Here is a 19795-nt window from a genome sequence, read left to right on the forward strand (position 1 = left end):
AAACGTAATCATCGATTTACTTGGTTGAAAAAAACCATTGCCGTTGTTATGTATTCCGTTCGAAGCTCCGCATGAAGAAACTATTCGCGATATGGAAAATTTTGAAAATTCTCTTCACCACTTTCTTCTTCTTCCTCTTCACTCCTCCATCAATCTCATGAGCAGATCCAGAACAAGTCTTGAAAGTCAGGGGGAAGTGGGAAGAAAAGGTGTTGGTAGTGATGGGACTTGATGCGCCCCTTCACATTTCCTGTCACCAGTAGGGGGTGGGGTAGGTGTAGGTTAGGATGAGAGAGAGGGGATGGTGTGAGGTGGGGGGAGAGAGGAGAAGGGGTGATGTGGGAGTCCGGAGAGAGGGGAAGGGGTGAGGTGGGAGACCGGGGAGAGGAGAAGGGGTGAGGTGGGAGGGGGGAGAGAGGGGAAGGGGTGAGGTGGGAGTCCGGAGAGAGGGGAAGGGGTGAGGTGGGAGTCCGGAGAGAGGGGAAGGGGTGAGGTGGGAGTCCAGAGAGAGGGGAAGGGGTGAGGTGGGAGTCCGGAGAGAGGGGAAGGGGTGAGGTGGGAGTCCGGAGAGAGGGGAAGGGGTGAGGTGGGAGTCCGGAGAGAGGGAGGGGAAGGGGTGAGGTGGGAGTCTGGAGAGAGGGAGGGGAAGGGGTGGGTTGGGATTCTGGAGGGAGGGGAGGCAGTGGGCTACCACACACACACACACACACATATATACACACACACACACACACACACACACACACACACACACACACACACACACACACACACACACACACACACACACACACACACACACACACACACACACACACACACACACACACACACACACACACACACACACACACACACACACACACACACACACACTTGGCCGATATCGGCAATTTTTCTGGAACTGGCAGGCTGGAGTCGGTGTGATTTCCGACGACAGTACGTACTGTATACAACCCAATAACCTTGAGTAGCTTTCACCATAAAGCAATGTTACATTTACATGGACGTATGATGGAGAGGAGGAGATTGGGACCATACTCTGTGCAGAGCGTTGGTGCTGCTTAAGCAGTCTCCTTGGCTATTGGGCACAATCCTGGACGGGTTGCCACTCCGACACAGTATACCAGCATGCTGGCACTCATTTTGCCGACCTCAGGATGACAGGCCGAGTTAACCCCACCTAGTATTAATTCAACATCTGAATGGGATTTGAACTCAGGACCCTAGGATCCAAAGCCCGCTACCCTAACCATTAAGCCAACACCAGGCATACGTATGATGGAGATGTTCACAAATATTAATCTTTATAAACAGCTGTCTGTGGGTGGAAAAAAATGTGGCTTGGTAATTTAGAAAATACACTGCTGTACCCCAGCCCCGACTCGCTGCCAAACGTCAAGTAGCCAATGAACGTTGCTGGATGATCCATCGGATCAAGAGACATTCGGATGTGGTGGAAAACAGAACACAGCTTGTAAACGTCTGAACTGGAGTTCAGACCATGGCCGTATCTTGGAACTGGGAGACCAAGCATGCTGGTGGCTGGAGAACAAGCTAGTGCCTGGAGGGAAAGCCAGCATGAGCAAGATCCAGTTCCTGGTGGAACGTGCAAGATCGCAAGAGCTTCTGTGAGTGGTCAGCAAACATACAGACTACCACAAACTTTCTTCTTACTATCTCTACTCTACCTCGTTCCCTTTGCATGCATTAGCAATCAGTAAAACCATCAACTGTCCTTTTCAGGGCTAACTGACTTTCACACCTCACACCCTTAATCTGATACCCATGCATTCACCCTCACCTCTCCTCACTCGTACACCTCCCCTCCATTTGGAAGCACATGAAGCAACTGGTTTATGTATGGGTGGGCGTGGGGTTGCGACTATGCCCCATTTTCTTCACTCCTCTGTCTGTCTTCTTGCTTCTCTCCTTATTCCCGGAACGAAAGTGGCGCCCATGTATCTGTAATAAATTGACTGAGTAAGGGGCTTCTGTGCTTTGGATAAGGTTTTCTATTGGGACTGCTTGCCTTGTAAATAAATGCCATTTTGCTGAACAGTATCAACCTTTTTCCAAATTTTCCAGTTGTCTGCTTCCATTGGTTAGACATAGTGTGTTGTAACAGGGAGTTCTCACCTGCTGTTCCGTTATTGGTCGGCGGTAGCCAAGATCTCCACCTCCCGTAATGCTTGGTTATATCTATATCTCGGTGTGTTGGAAGCACAGTTCTCTATCTGGGGTGTTTAATTTACTGGGAAGGTAAAGTGGGATTTTGATGTTGGACCCGACTTAAATTAAGCATCCCAGACAGCTCTGCGGTTGCTTAGCAACCCGTTATGTTGCGGACTTATTTATGGAGCGTCGGATTCAGTCGTTGGCCGTTGGATCTGAGAACTCCCCTCGTGATCCCGACTGGAGGCAAATTCATAATAGTCTGTTGCCTTTTTTCCCCCCTATCTTGCCTTATTCTTCCATCAGGTGGAAATATTTTTTGTACTAAATATAATATATAAAAGCTTTTTGTTAGGTGGCAACCTGGCAACATTCCAGGTCAGATTTTGATTCAAAAAGGATTAATATGCATTTAATGTTGCTTGTAAGTGCGATCCATATTGGTCTCTGAAAAAATATGGCTTCTCCAGAGGGTGCTACGTCATCATATTGTGGCTACAGGCTGTCTCTACTGCACACATCAGCACATGTAATTGGACAAAAGTTACTCCATTGTTATGTCAACAACCTTGTCAATTATACACTATTCTGGTAAATTTTTAATATTTTGAACACCAGTGTGATATTTTGTATGCAACAAGGCATCTTAGTGGGGCAACTTAACATAACAATTGTGCATTTTGTGAGGAAAGCACCAAATTTGGCATACTAGTAGCCGAACATATTATGAACAGATTTGGATATTGGGCCATCTCAAATTCAGCTGCTGATGGCTGTGGCAGCCATTTTCCAAAATGGCCGCTAGGGGTTACTATAATTTCACTCTAACATTGGTTTGAACATTTATTAAAAGCTGAATTAAGAAAAACATAACCTGGAGCCACCTCAAGTTTAAAGATAGCCGCCATTTTGTAAGATGGCTGCTAATTATTTGTTGTACCGGATGACTATCTCACTCATAGAAATTGGTTGTTGAGAATGGTGGCAAACTAATTGCGGGCTGCGTCTGATTGATATGAATACCAACATCACTTATGTAAAGTCATTGGTTGTTGAGCAAGGTTGCAAACGAATCATGGGCTGCGTCTCATTCATATGAATACCGACATCTCACTCGTAGGAATTGATTGAGAGATGTCTGATTTAAATGTTCTGAATCAGTGACACAGTCTGCTCTGTTAATATTCTCTCAATTTTGTGAGCACTCTCCCTCACACGCACGCACGCACGCACGCACGCACGCACGCACGCACGCACACACACACACACACACACACACACACACACACACACACACACACACACACACACACACACACACACACACACACACACACACACACACACACACACACACACACAAAGCTGTGCATTCAAGTGCGGCCTTTTTGCACTTGCAACGCTTCAGACAGCTCTTCTTGCACTTGCACGATACTAGCTCATAGCAGGTGTGGGCTGCTTTGGGTAGCTTCGTCCAGTGTGGCTCGTACACCTCCTCGTCATTCTTGACCCAGCCCCAGCTGGATGGAGGAGGCAGCTCTGGCGTTGGTAGCAGTGTTTGACCCCACACATGGCCTACTTGGTAGGCCGCCCTCTTCACATGCTCCTCCAGAGCTGCCTTGGTTGACGGGATCAGCTGCACGTTGTTCTTCTTCGTGAAGAGTTTCTTCTGGGCCTTGTCAATGTCATTGCACGTGCTGGTTCTGTCATAGAGCAATATGACGAACCTCTCGATGGTGTACATGACCGTCTGGTATGCCACTTGGTGCAGAGGATAGCTTCAGCAGTGTGTCTGTAAGTTCTGGCAGAATGGTCCAGATTGTTCAAGCCGTCTTCTTACCATGTCCAGCAAAGCTAGATACAGTGTCACACCCAGTCAGAGCGTGAAACATTGGGAGTGCCTGTGCCTTCTCTGGTCCTAGGCCAGCTGCTATTTTGTGGGCTGCCAGTTACCGAAAACTATTCCCAGTGCCAAATGCTAGCCACAGTTCATCTTCTGGTTGCAGTCCCTGGGCCACTGACACAGCCAACACCACAACATCGGTGTCAACTGTCTTGATCAGTATCTTGTGGTGACCATGGTTGGCTGCATGGGATGCATGCAACAACATTCGACTGTCAGCTTCTTCGTGGCTGCATGGGGAGAGCAAGGCCAGGTCCAGCAGCGGTGGCTTGCTCAGGACTGCCTCTCCATCAGTGATAACCAGCTGCTTGTCATCCTGGTCAAACCACCTGAAGATAGCTTCTGATAGGAACTTGAACAGCTCGGTCTTGTTGGTGTCCACTTGGAGGAAGTTCTGCCAGTTTCCAGGTATAACTGCTGCTCCGACCACGCGCCTGCGCACTCCTTTTCCACGCTTTGATCTTGCACTGCCTTTCAGTGAATCAGCAACAGAGCGGTCCCAGACCAGGTCCATGCATGACACAGTCTGAAGCTTTGTTGACAGGTACGGTATGAAGACATCCTGGGCATAGTCATCAAAGTTCTTGGCTACCGCAGGCTTCAGCATCTGGACAATGACTGTCCCATCAAGAACTAGGCTGGTGGTATCAGGAGCCTCTGGTTGGGCATTGGAGAATTCTTCAAAGCATTTGAGGAGATCACTGTTCGTACCTAGACGGAGACTTTCTCCATCGGAGAGAGCTGGAGGACACGCTTGATTCTCATGACGAAAGAACTCTTCAAGGTTTGCATCCCTCGTCTGGCAACCGATGTAGAGCCGTGAGAAAAGTTCCACGTCGTTCCTGAGAGAGGCCAGCTGCTGTTTCCCTTTGCTCGCACTTCTCGGGGTGGAAGTGCTAAACACCTTCAGCTTGTTCCGACGAATTGCATCATCAATTGGCTTGGTCCTTTCCACCAGGCATTTTCTGGTGAAAGCCTGGAACTGCTCTTGGCCAATCTTCTTCACATTCCTGACATTCTCAACTGCAGCAGGACCTGCAATTTCCTTTGTGTCAAGGACAACCAGATCCATGCTCTCTTCCTCAAAGGGGTTGCCAAGCTCTTCTATGACGCTGACAAGGGCACGGACATCCTTGGCGAAAGAGGTTTGCACACTTGGTGTCTGGTCGTGATGACGTGTGTTCTCTCGCCTCCCCCATTGTTGACAGCCATCTTGGAACTCTTCTATGGCCCTGGCAACTTCTGGCCCAGCAATCATCCAATGCCGCAGGGCACTTGGGTTATCAGTGAGGCTGACTGCTCCACTATCTCCTTTGATACATGCGTTGTTCTGTTCATGTGCCTGGTCGATTGGGATCGAAGAGAACACGTTCTTCGTCTTCTGTACAGTGAAGTTGCCAGCCATAAATTCTCTAGCTACATCTGGGTGCTTCATTGGGAGTGCAATCATGTCGCTCAGGTGAACAGGGACCCACCTGGCATAGTGTGTGTAGTCTAAGGCATGGAACCATGGGACCAGTTCCGTCACGGCATCAAGGTACATCATGAATGAAGCCTGCCGCAGAGAATGTACGTAGACCAGTACCAACATCTCTAGTTCCAGCACAGTTGCCCAGTACTGAAAGTTGGGAATGTCTTCTCCTCTCTGGTGACACCATTCTTCGAACTCAGGCAGGTCTTCTGCATCATCAAAATACGTCATACAGTGGCGTTCATACGCACGGTGTTGCAGGATGTGCAGTGCCGCTGCAGTGATTTGATGAGCTCTTCTTGCGTGGGTTACGTGGGCAGCTTGCAGGATGGAGTTGGCTGTCCCTGGCGTTGCAATCTCAGCTTGCACCAAAGCTTGTACCCAGCCACTTCCTCGCAGCCAGTCGCCCAGCGTCTTCAGGGCGGCCATCTCGATGTGGAGCCCAACAAACATCACTACCATCTTTTCTTCACCATACTTCTCTGGCCACTTCCACTGAATCTGCTTGGCCAAGGCAAATGCCCGCCTTTGGAATAAACTCCCACACTGTCTTCAATCCCATTCTTCCCTCCAGACCTTCAAAACAGCTGTTCACAAACACCTCTTATCATCCCCCATCCAAATCCTTGATCTTTTCTACCCCCGATAATCCACCCAAGCCCACCTCCTTCAAATTTCCTGCTTTCCTTCTTGAAAGTCCCTGTAATGTCCATCTTGTATTCCCCATGTTCCCCGTCCCATCCCTCTCCCTTCCACAGATCTCCTAATGTCTCTGTTCCCCACTCTTTTTTTCTTTCCCACTTTCTCCCCTCCTGTCTTATGCCCCCCTCGATGTGCGTTGTGTGTTAGCTCTCATACGAGCCTCGACAAGATATACAAAAAAAAACAGTGGCTGGTCCAAGGTGACGACAGGTGTCTGGCCAGGATGCACATGTTCTACAGCATTCTTCACCACCTCCATGGAGTGCCGGATCATGGCCACCGTGTGGGCACTGTCAAGGAACAGTGGAAGCAGGGCGGTACGGCTGATGGTTCGAGGTAACGGCGGCTGGCGACTGGCATGAAACGCTGACCACGATATGTTCTCGTATGTCCCAGTGTTGTCCTCTAAGAGCCGCCTTGCATGCTCTAGCCACAGATATTCCTCCTCAGTCTGCTCCTTGAAGTCATCTCTGGTCAAGGACACCACTCTCGTAGCTGGAACAGACAGGTTTTTCTTGCTGGTAGTGACTGGGGGCACATCAGTATAGTAGTGTGGCAAGTGGCCGACCATCTTTGAGCAAGCATCTCTAGATCCACCAACGATTACAATGCTTCGGTCCACTCCTTCGCCAGTGAAAGAGGGGTGCTGGAGGAGGGAGATGGCTGTATCATGGAAGGACTCTTTCGCTGTCATTGAACTGGGATTGTGGTCGATATTGTCTATGGCTGATGTTGTGAAGACATTGCTGCGCATCTTTGGGGGGGGGGGGGGAAGACCACTTGTTCTCTGTGAAACTGTTGGCAGGCACTGTTCCCCATCTGAGCCGAGAGCTCGAGAACACGGGCATATGAGATGCTCATACCCAGGTGTGACAACCTGTCTACTAACTCCCTCTTTCGTGTGTGAGCATGCAACATCATCCCTACGTATGTGGGAACTGGGGTCTCCTGGGCAGCACTGTGCCTGGCAGTTACGGGTCCTGTGGTGCGATGTGCCCGGTTGTGCATGATGCAGTTAAACTTCAGCATCTGGGCAATGGCAAGTGCTGCAGGGGTTGTGTCTGCCATCTAATCCTTAATGCTGGGACCCTCTAGGACCATGCTCACCAAGGCAAGCAGCAGTGATGGCACAGATTCTCCTTGGCATCCTTCAGGGAATCCGTTGAAGGGCTCAGCTTCTTCAAACATGTGGTGGCGCACGGTCTGTGCAGCACATGCAAGATGGACCACATCATTATCACTGTCCAGATCACAGGCTTTGAGAGCAGCCTCAACGTCTTCTTCAAATACCAGCAGGACGTCTCTCCCCTTTGTGTGTGCGCGCATGTCAGGGAACTGGGTAAGGAGTCTCTGCTTCAGTCGTGTGGAGTGGACCCTTGTGTCGAGCTTAACCCCTAGCTGTTCCATTCTGGACTGATAGAGCTCCACGAGATTAGCTAACTTGAACACCGGTGCTGTCTCCTCATCAGTCTCCTCCTCATGTCTCCTCCTCATCTCCTCATCAGAGGACCAGTTCGGCGAAGACAATACGTGATACTTCTCACTCCTTGTCTTTGTACTTGGGTCCCTCAGACTGGGCCTTTCTAACACGGTTGTGCAGCACTGATAAGCACTTCTTATGGTACTTGGCGTCCTGGGCGGCCATGTCCCCGGCACTGAGTCGGCCGAGCAGTTCTGTGTCTTCAGTCTTCAAGAATGGCTGCCCAGTCTCGAACTCTACTGTCCATTTGAAATGTTGCAACTTTGTGAACACCATCGGTTCCTGCAGGTTCTCTGCAGAAGAAACACTGGGCTTCTTGGGCCTTCTCTGTACTGGATGATGTTGAATGAAATCTGGTGCGTTTGCACGCATCTGGCATGTCATGGATCTCTCCTTCTGTCATGAGTGTTCACTTTTCTGCCCTTTGCAATTTTGTATTGTTATATTTGAGTTTGCATGTTTGATGGTACAAAGCATTGTTTGTAACCATGGCCATTTCAATGCTATACCCTTCATTGAGTCTTTCCAACTGAAGTGTTCCTGGAAGTTGTCCAAGCTCACTGAATCTGATCAAATTGGCTGCGAGTGAACTGTACCCACTCCCAGAGTCTTTTCGCTTGGACTGAAGGACATGTCAGAGACTCTGCTTTGTCCTCTTGGCAAATGATACACAGCTTCCAGTTAGTCTGAGTTCGGTGCATTGATGTTGATGGGACAGGACGCTCAAGGCCAACCAATTGGAAGCTCTTGGACATGGTCAAGTTGTTCAATGTTACACAAGGTATCTTCTGTTCACCAGCAACCACCACCATCAGGATCTGCATTGACACAATGTAGGATAGATTAGTTATGAATTAAACTGGTTTTCTCCTCGCCCATAGTCATAAATACTATTGCCACTTGTAAAATGTTCTACAGACGCTGGTGACTGCGCATAGACAATTCACACCCATCATCTGAGTTGCATGGCTTCATTCCCAATACGACCGAATTCATCCATATTTAGGTTACTTCGAGCCGATGTGTTGCGATTGACTGTAAGAGTCAATAAAAATGCAGTTTCAGAAAACGGAAGGGTTACTCAACAAACTGACCAAAACAAATTAGCTTAGCCATGAAAATGGAAACTAGAATGGAAAAATACTTTCAAATGGTTTGGCATTGCCGTCAATCGAACGAAGATAACCCGAAAACTAACAAGTTATCATGGTAAAGATATCTCGCCAACACGCTGGTACGAAGGGAGAACTTCCTCACTCAGTAGCAAACTGGAACTGGCGCCGTGAAGGCAGAACGGAAATACATACAGAACCTCGTAACCCGGTAATCCGTGACTGAGATAATCCTATGACCAAACTGCACCCTGAAAACCAAACTCAACTTGATGAACTATGGTTAACAATGGGATAGCATAGAGAACTCTATGGGCACAGAACAAAATAACAATGAATCGAGTCAACAAGTGTAAGCTGGCAACTCAACCGTGCGTGATTCCGGGGTCAATATGCACGCATACCACTTCTACTACCATGTGCCAAGCCAATAGTGCTATGAATGTTTATCATTGGTTTTCATTCAGAATCTGTGTCTTAATAAGACTAATTAGTCCACTTTAACTTTTTTTTCTCAACCAAATCAAATTTCTTTGACCGTTATTGGATCTTTATTAGTAAATAAACTTTCACTATCAACTTGCATTCCTCTCCAGTAAAGCAGATATGCGTCATAACAGCAACCACTGGTGGCCATTTTGAAAAATGGCTGCCACAGCCATCAGCGGTGGAATTTGAGATGGCCCAATATCCAAATCTGTTCATAATATGATAGGCTACTCGTGTGCCAAATTTGTTGCTTTCCTCACAAAATGCACAATTGTTATGCTATATTTAGCTAAGTTGCCCCACTATCTGTGAATGTAATTATTTTCATGATATTTCAGGAATTTGAGTCCTTCCCTTGTATCACGTAATAAAATAACAGTTGCACCAAACACCACACTAAGTTGAGATTTGTTGTGGTGTGTTCAAAATTAACGACAAAATCGAATACCCAAATATTTATATCAGAGAGTATAATAATGTAAAAAAGTAGTAGCTCCAGGATATAAGATAGACTTGTTATGTCAAATTTTAAAAGTATAGAAGGTCTTATAAAACAAATGTGATGACATTTTTAATATCAGTTGTAATGGTTACGTCAAATTAAAAAAGTATGGAAGGCCTTAAGAGACAAATCTCATGACAGTTTAAATACCGGTCGTAATGGTTATGTCAACTTACAAATGTATAGAAGGCCTTATAAAACAATTCTCACAACATTTTAAATTTCAGCAAGATTGTTACTATTTTTTTAAATTCCGGTAATGGTTATTACAATGACTAAAGAATAAGATACATGTTATTTTTTGGTCAAATTAATTATGTTGATTCCCTTTAATTTGACTTTCCTAAACAATATCGCTGTACTTCAGTCAATTTGTAATTCATGTTGTTTTCGTATTGTATCAATCTTGTTTAGCCTTTGGAATTTCTACTGCTATAAACAGCCCTGAATAATATTGTTTTGTAACCTTAAGGGAACAAATTAACAAATCAAAGAGATATTATAAATCTAACTAGTTCCATGTCATCAAAATTAATGATTAGTCATATTTTTTTAAGACAATCAAAGTTGTTTTGCCCCACTTCCGATTTTATTATTGGAAGAGGGATGGAGGGATCAACACTCTTAAAAAACTAGTTACATTTAAAGGACTTTTTAAATCTTTTGATTTGTTCCCCACCTAAATTATCCCAGATAATGCAATACATACTTCTTATCAATGAGTTGGCAATGTTGAAATCTTGCACTTTTGTACCTTGCACACAAATCTTGCACAATTATACCAAACATGATTATTATGTTTATCATCACTGAGAAGGTAACCTATGGAAATGGGTGTGGCTTATAATGTGATATCAGGGGTGACCGGGTAAGGATACAGCTTGACAGAACGTTTTTAAAATTCAGCATATAGGGTAATGCAATGTATCTACCATATACACCAATTTTTTGTCAGAATTTTTTTTCATACTAACAAATTGTGCTTCAGGATAAGCCGGTAAGGCCGGAGCAGTCGGGACGTTCTGACTGGTATTTTGACGAGAAGCTTCTCAATTTTAATCTTGATTTACATTAAAATCAAGTTGCTCGTCGTCCAAACACTTGTTAAATCACCCCATCGCTCCCATCCCTGATGGTTTATACTGAATAATGATTCCTTAGAATGAAAAAGAACGATATGAATTTAGTCCTGAATTGTCTTTATAGAGCTATATAGAATTGCGTAATATGATATTATGAGATCATTTGACCCAAAATGACCTCTAAATGACCCTACATGATGTAATATTTATTTATTGATCATATTTTTGCAATGTTCATGTCATTACCTTTCATATGATACCACACATGATATATTTACATTAACTTTTACAGTAAACCATATTGCGGAATATGCAAAAAAGGGGCGTGGCTTATTACGTCATGTTGAGGGTCAAGCGGTCAAGATACAGCTTGGCAGACAGCAAAATTGAAATCAGTATACCAAAATTAGGTTAAGTAAAGTGTCTGCCAGCGTTTCCTCAAAAATGCCTCTAGGGTTGTTATATTCAGAAAACTTGACGTCTATTTCGGAAGGAAGGGGGATTTTGATTCTGTATTTTAACGGGTAAAGGAAGAGTGAGATGAGTTGATAGTGATGAGAAGGGAAAATACGTCTTGTACATAAAACAGTCTGGGGAAACTTTTCTTCTTGGTGCAGGATTTAGAGAGATAAGTAAAGCAGAACCTCTCACAAGTGGACTGCAGATGGATTGTGGTCAGACTTTTAGTTTTCATGATGCTAAACCATTATCTCTGGAATGGACGTCTAGCTGCTCGCAAAGCTGCAAGTACATCTCACGTCTGGGATCACTCTTGCAACCCAAGGGAGAAGCAGTGTGCTCAGGCTGAGGTTGCTGAGGTGGTTTTCGGCACGTCTCAAAATATTTCACAACTTTTCCTTCGGACCCTTAGCAGGCCTTCATTTATGTATCCACCATTAAATTCCTTATTTGGGAATACCTTTGCCATTTACTGACCTCTTTCTTCTTTATTGATTATTGTGTTGAACAAAGTGATGATGGATTTTTTTTTTGTGTAAATAAAAAATGATCCCAGTAAATCGGATTTATTTGCTTGCTGAGCTGTACTCAAAATGATATTCTTGGCCTTCATTCAATACTTTGATGTGAATAGTTTCCTTGAATGAGCACGCACGTGCGCGTGCGCGCGCGCGCACACACACACACACACACACACAAACACACACACACACACACACACACACACACACACCTTCAGGTTTCTTTCCCTCTGCTTTTTGTTGGCCTGTGTCCATGTGTTATCCAGAAAGCACTCCATTTCATTTTCTTCCATCTCTCCCGTCCTTTCAACTTAGCTCCGTTCATTTAATTATGATCTGGATCTTTTTTTTCCACTTATTTTTTTGGCCCTACAGGCTGGCAGGATGAATGGCCTAGAGGTACACACACTCTCCTCTAAGCTATCGAGCCTGAGTTTGAATCCTGACCCAGTTAGAAACCATCATCCCAGTGTTTCACAGGCAGGGCGATTGATTCATCGATGTGTGTGCTGTCTCTCAGATGGACATTTAACTGGGTGTTCCATCTGCCAGTATTAGTTGGTGGATGTTAAAGATCCCACATTGTCCTGAGCGAAGAGTAGGCAAGTGTTCACCAGCACTTTGGCCAAATTCCAAATTCCTGCCCTAACTACCGCTCGGAAGGCAATGACAAACAACCCATCTGTAGCCGGACCTGAACCAAAATGGAATTGGCTTGTTCTTGTCATCGAACCAATTCGTCCACCTGGGTTTGTCATAACTCGTCCACGACTTTTTGAAATATCATGCCCCCATCGTTTTTGCTGGCACAGTACTTAATATCGTTTTTGGCCCCATCTCTCAATGGTGAAGAATCACTTGAAAATTCAAAAAATTATCGGATCTTCACAAAAATCGAATCAAGTCGTCATTATCACACACCCAACCTGTCAAGCCTGGTGTTGGCTTCACGGTTAAGGTGACTGGCTTAAGATCTTAGGGTCTTGAGTTTGAGCCCCTGTCATGCCATTGAAATATGGTGGCTTGACTCAGCCTGTCATCTTTCCAAGGTTGGCAAAATGGGTACCAGCTTACTGGTAACAAGGGCACTGCATCAATGGCACAGCCACACTCCCAGAAAGTATGCAAGCAGCAGCCACAGGCTGCATATGAAACAACAACAACAACAACAACAACAGCAACCCAACCTGTCCAGCAATTCTCGTCCGAATCTGTGCACAACTTTTTGAGATATCGTGTTATATATTGTTGTTGGCCCTGTCTCTCAGTGATGAAGAATCGCTTAAAAAATTATAATAAGCGGGGCTGGATCTTCACCGAAATCGAATAAGTTCGTTCTTACCACACACCTAACCTATCCACCAAATTTTGTCCGAATCTGTCCACAACTTTTTGAGATTTCCTACACACAGACACACATGGCTGAAAACATAACTGCCGTCTACTTTCGGTGACAGAAGTAGTAATCCTGTATGCGATGACAAGGTCTCCATAGAATACGTGCTTTGGTTATTGAAGAATGCAATCCAATGTGTTTCTTTCCTTTCCTGTGCACCCCTCCCACAGTTCAGCCTGTGTCGTAAGTTTAAGGTTACAACAATCCCCACTCTTATCCTGCTCGATTCCTGCGATACCCATGTTCTTACCAAGAATGGTGTAGCCACAGTTACCGAGGATCCCCATGGTAAGTGATATTGATGCTTCAGGTGTTTCCACAATTCTCTTTTCAAGCAGCTTGGATGAAGTGAGAGAAATGGGACTGGGTGAGAGCATGGAAGGAGTGGGTGGAGCATTATTCCTTTGTCCTTGTCATTCTTGGTCTTTTTTTGTCCTTGTCATATATCCAGGTATTGAGGCATGGGGAAGAGCAGAACTACAGATGGTAAAAGGTCAACAAAGTGTGGACAAGAATGCTCGGTGGTGAAAGAGGGACAGTGTCTCAGCATGTCAGAAAGCTCAGGGAGATGGAAGTGAGCATGATGTGGTGGTGGTGGACATGAGACTTGAAAGCCTGGTGATAATAAAATGAAATGATAGACTGTAAGACAGTTCTGCATGCAAGAGAAGAGGAGTAGAAATTGATGGAGGTGAGTGGTGAGTTTGGACTTTGAGTGGATAACAAGCTAATGGTTTCTGGTTAAATACTTGTGACATGGGGGGTAACCAGTTTCTTATTTTGTCTATATAGACAGACAGCGACGTTGCTTTAGCCTGCCTGGTGGATTGGTGGGTTTGGGAAGAAGAGTTTTGCAGGGGGTGGGGAGTTAAGATGGACAAAAGAAGAAAGAGGGATTCAAGACCATGGCCTTTTCCTGAAGTTGGAGTTAGGGAAATGGTGGACACTGCATGAGCAGTGTCCATCATACCTCTGTCCTTTAAGAGAAGCATCAGATGAGGTGCACGTACCAGAGATATTGTTTCGGATCTGGTGTTCGGGTTTCGCTCCGAGGGGAAGCGCTCGAGTTCCTCCCGAAGATCCGGTCCTGAGGCCATCGAGCACGGATAACTCTGTGCTCCGGCGGGTTGTTAAGAAAACACAAACACCGATTGGTACTGCCAATCCTGACAGGGGGTTGCTACTTCGTGAGTTACCGTTTCAGGTGGATTGACCACACCAAGCGAGTTTCAGGCCCTCGATGCGTACTTGCATTCACTTAACTGATGAGGTGCGGCCAAGTGGAGCTGCCAACTTCGCACCAACTAATGAGCCAATTGGCGGTTTCACTCCTTGCGAACTATGCTGGACCAATGGAGGAAAAAACACGACAAACTGGGTATATTCACAATAATAGCAATTTATTTATAGCAAGGGCAAGGAAAGACATGTGCAACAATAAGAGGTTTTAATACACAGCAAAATACATACAGCAGGAGAAGGCAAGGATTGATGAGGTGCAGCAAAAGAAAAACAGTTATATTTAAATACAAGAGACAATGGGCAGAGTTACCCCGATCCTAATCTTAGTCAATCTTAATTATGCGAACAAAACAGGCACCATCAGAATCATCCCGAGGTAAGTTAGAATAGCGAGAAAGTACGAGGTGTTTCCAACGTCTTTGTTTACCGGGTGTGGTCAACAAACCAGCGCAAACCCAGTTGCTGGGGATGGGGGAGGAAAACCGAAGGTGTCTACTAGTGTGTAGTCAGAGGAGGTGTGATGAGAAATGCGGAGAGGAAGATGTAAAGATGTGGGTCAGAGGGTTTTGGAAACGAAGAAAAGAATGTGTGAGGATAGACTAACTTGAGTATAAACAGGTCTGAATGTGTAAGTATTTAACGAGCTCAGGCAGCGCTTGGTCTGGTGTCTCCCGCTTGCTGGTAGACTCAGTTCCATTCCCTCAGTCAAGCTCCATTTGCTCCGTTCCGCTATATGACCCCAAGAAGAAGTGCCAGAGAACCAAGCGCCCCTTTATAATCCCCTGGCAACAGCAGCACTTGAGAGTGGAACATGCGGAGCGATGGGTGTTCTCCAGCTCCCTCGCTTGGTGTACAGCAGCCTGGCGTTGGCTTAGCGGTTCAGGTGGTGACTTGGGATCATAGGGTCCTGAGTTTGAGCTCCGTTGGCTGCTGAATTAACACCATGGGATTGACTCAGCCTGTCATCCTTCTGAGGTTGGTGAAATGAGTACCAGTGTACAATTAATGGGGGTGCTGCATCAGCGGTATCGCTGCGCCCCTAACCAATGGTGCAACCAGCAGCCAAAAAGGTTGTACACAAAGGGAACTTGGTGGACAGACCATTACCTCGGTGCTAGCTCCACCCATGCGAGGCTTTGGCAGTGGAAATACCCTCACTTATCCTGAGCTCCGAGATTAAAATGGTGCCGGGGCATTTGGTTGCGCTCTCCTACCACGAACACACCTCGGACACCCAACGAGGGCCGTAAGTGAGCATAACACGAGCTCTCCACAAGACGTTGAATGGAGTTCAGCGCACACTTGCACTCCAGACTCGAGTGTCTATAATGGTACGGGCCGCTCCCTTGTTCTGTTGGTCCCAAAAGGTGGTATTGGCTTCGGTGGTGATGGTGATTGAGCAATGGCAGTGTTGGTGTGGCAGTGAGCATAGGGGTGAGCTTTTAGCATGTTGATTCATGGTGGTGGTCGTTCATTGTGGCATCAATGTTGAGTGTAGACGAGCTAGAGTTGGGGTCCGATCGTGTGCGGAAATTATTATGGTTTTGTGGTGGTCGGAAGAATGTTGTAGCATTGTGGTTCGAGCCTGGTGAAGGTTTGAGGTGAGTGTCCGTTGGGCAATGGCGTGCGATTTGAATTTAAAATGGCACGCGTATGCAAATGAGTTGCTGCTGTTGCTATGGTTTGAATGTGAGGTCGTGTGTGTGAAGTAAAATAGATAAAGAATGGGAATAAAGACCCGCCGAATGCTCATGCAACGCATATGACCCAAAAGCCCATAAGACAATAGGGAAGGGCTATCTAAAATAGATACTAATGAAATAACTGTTTCACGACCACTATATGTTGTGTGCTATTGCTTTGGAGAGTGATGGTGTCCCAGAACTGCATAAATATACTCGATGAACTGGCACCACATTTTTTGCAGATTGTGAGAGTCCTGAGAGATAGACTTCAAATGAGCCGAATGTTTAGCTGTAGTGTCTGTGCATTTGCACAAGGAGTAGATTTGCCAAAAGTGTGCTTTGATGTGCTATTTCATTTTAAGTGTTGACCACAAAATAAATATTTATTTACTTATTTTTACTGTACCTTGATAGTTCTATTCTTTGTCTTGAAGACCCATTTGGATGTCACATGACCTTCCTGACTGTTGACAGGCCTGGAGTTTCCCTGGGCACCCAAGCCTTTTGCACAGACTATTGCTGGACCCTTGATCCGGCCATCGGGAGAGATGACTGACTACGGCGTGCTGGAGGATGCCCATATCGGCCTCTACTTCTCTGCTAACTGGGTACTTACTGCTAGCTGTATGGTACATGTAGATTGTGCTGCAGAAGAGCACAAGTTGTAAGCACACGTTCAGGAGATTGCTTTTGGGCGTTTTGTTTTGTAAGGACATCTGCCTGACAGTATGGGTCCTGTTTATAACTTTTCATATAATTTCTAATATTATAATTGCTTCCTCTTTTTTTTCTGATCATTGGCTTTATCCAAAAAAAATTGTTTTTGTTTTAAAAGTATCAAAAGCTCTTTGCTAAAGGTGCTGTCACACCTTGACGTTTTAGCTAGCAATGGCAACGTATAAAAATGTATGTAAAACGTTGGCGTACGCTGAAATTTTGATGTTTTTTTTTTAAGTTTTGGTCGTATTCATAACGTGTTGGTTGTATGCAGAACATATTAGTAATGGGCACAGAACGTTTCGTTGTCTTATAGATAACATACCAACGAATGCTTAGCCTGTTGTCGGCGTTCACAACCTATGCCCAACGATAGTTTAACTTGGGCATAGCGCACTGCACGTATCGCCGACGAACTCGTGGCGTCGCCTGTTAAAAACCTGCCGCACGCCGATTTAAATCATAACCGCCTGAGAATTGGAAGTGTCAACCACGGTCACACCTTGACAATTTAGCCAGCGTATGCCGACAAATGAAAAATGTGTCTAAAACGCTGGCACACGTCGAATACGGTATGGGTAAGTTGTGTATACGTTAAGAGCACGCTGAAAAACGATGAAGTATGCTGTCATATTTTGTGGTACGTTTAGTACGTCGTGAAATTTCAAGCATGCTGAAAATTTTATGACGTACTTGGCGTATGGCTCACACGTTCCACTATGCTGGCCATAAGTTGTAGGCACGTTATGCGATCGTTGACACACGTCGACACACGTTACTTGTAAGTTACTCATAAGTCGAAACACGTCGAGGTAATGTTTAGCATACCCGAAACTTATTTTCTCCATCAAGGCACATTTTCTTTTTTTCTCCTTGGTTCCGTGAAGGCATGTGACGAAATATCTGAAGTTGTTGTTGTTGTTGTTGTTGTTTTTTGAATTTTTTTTTTTAGTATATCACGAATTTTAAAATATATTCGGACATTTGCTTTTAAGTCTCGACGTTGACGTGACAATATCCTCAAACAGAAAATATTCACAGAGGAGGAGCTAAGAATAAGACATGAGCAAACTGAAGAGGCAATCTGACGTGACGTAACGGCACGTGATGAAATATCGGAAGTTATTGTTGTTGTTTTTTTTTTTAAACGCTGCCAATACGCCATTATACGGTAGCTGTAAATTAGAAACACGTTCAGTAAGTTCTGTGGTCGTCTGGAAGACGTAAATCAAATACATCTACATACGTCAATATGCGTTGGAGGTACTTACACATAGGTTCAAAGCACGTTACTCATAGGTTAGAAATAAGCTTTGGGTACGCTAAACATTACCTCGACGTGTTTCGACTTATGAGTAACTTACAAGTAACGCACCTCGACGTGTGTCAACGATCGCATAACGTGCCTCGATGTGTGTCAACGATCGTGTAACGTGCCTACAACACGTTACTCATAGGTTATAAATAAGTTTTGGGTACGCTAATCATTACCTCGACGTGTTTCGACTTATGAGTAACTTACAAGTAACGTGTGTCGACGATCGCATAACGTGCCTACAACTTATGGCTAGCGTAGCGGAACGTGTCAGTCATACGCTGGCATACGTCGTAAAATTTCCATCATGCCAAAATTTGAGGACAACCCCAAAGTACAACGATGAAAGCCAGCGTACTACGATGTATGGCAGTGTTTTTCAGCATGCTCTTAACGTATACAAAACTTACCCATAACGTATTCGACGTGTGCCAGCGTTTTAGACAAATTTTTCATAAGTCAGCATACGCTGGCTAAATCGTCAAGGTGTGACAGCGCCTTAAGCCTGACATGAAATGAAAAGGATGCAGTGCTCTTCTAAGTTACACAGGCTTTTGTCACCAAAACTATTTCCTCAATGAATGAGTGACAAGTTTGAATTGAATGTTTATCTATAGTTCAAAATCTGGAAATTATGTAATTAAGAAATATAATTCCCTCTGCCCCATCCCAGCCCTTTGTGTCACCCAAAATCAAAACTATTTAATACCAATCTGTAGCAAGATTGCTTTTATATTCGCATAATGCTGATGTATTGATCATGAAATGATGATAATTCTGATGTGCCATGCACTCTATAAGAGCATTGGTGCTGGCGAAGCAGTTTTTTGGCAAAGGTTACGATAGGTGGTTTTCCATTGCATTCTGAGCAGTCAGTCGGGACAGTAATTTGGAATTTGTTTTTGATGTCAGCAATAGCTCACTAACTCTTCATGGAAAGACACCATGGGATCTTTAACATTCACCAACTAATGCCGGCAGACAGGACATCCAGTTTACCATCCATCTGAGAGAGAGGACACACACACAAATGAATCACCCTGCATGTGAAACACCAGGTTGATGGTTTATAGCTGGGTCGGGTTTCTGACCGAGGCGAGACAGCTTAGAGGCGAGTGTGGGCAGTGCTGGATTTATCTTCTCTGCCACCCTATGTCAATTTTCAAAACTGCCCCACGCATACCCACATGTTACCTTCCTCAGTACAAACTAGATCAGATCTATTATTTTGGGTACTGATGCGGTTTTTTTTTTTTTTTTTTTTTTTTTTTTTTGAGTTTTACAGCTTCATTTGTATGAGGGCATACCAAAAAGTAATGCCTCATACTTTTTTTCTGCTATTGTTCAAGTAGTTTTGCAATGCCTTCACGAGAGAACTGTGTTCAACTGACAGAACTGGCGCTTCACATCAGCCGTGACATCATCTTTGAGGAAGAGATGAAAATCTGACGGAGCAAAGTCAGGGTGGGCTGTTATGTTGTGTGCTGTAAGATGGTGAAACCGAGGCGAAAAATCACTTCAGTCATTCGTGTACTTGTATGAGG

General features: G+C 45.0%; 1 protein-coding gene and 1 pseudogene across 3 annotated transcripts in view; one reads left to right on the forward strand and one right to left on the reverse strand.

Annotated features, from left to right (window-relative positions):
- NXN (nucleoredoxin) overlaps nucleotides 1-19795 on the forward strand; it is a 145731-nt gene that overhangs the window by 19435 nt on the left and 106501 nt on the right. For 2 of the 3 annotated variants that reach the window (XM_085878516.1, XM_085878517.1), the window contains exons 2-3: nucleotides 13463-13580; nucleotides 16694-16827. In XM_085878516.1, coding sequence (XP_085734642.1) covers nucleotides 13463-13580; nucleotides 16694-16827 — 252 coding nt within the window. Of the gene's footprint in view, nucleotides 1-828; nucleotides 1632-13462; nucleotides 13581-16693; nucleotides 16828-19795 lie in introns of those variants that run through there. The other variant, XM_085878518.1, reaches the window with a different exon arrangement.
- LOC147028264 (uncharacterized) lies at nucleotides 3882-8486 on the reverse strand (annotated as a pseudogene).

The sequence above is a fragment of the Eptatretus burgeri genome, chromosome 4, assembly GCF_056783735.1.
Source record: "Eptatretus burgeri isolate ZD-2024b chromosome 4, Ebu_testis_v1, whole genome shotgun sequence".
NCBI classification, from domain to species: Eukaryota; Metazoa; Chordata; class Myxini; order Myxiniformes; family Myxinidae; genus Eptatretus; species Eptatretus burgeri.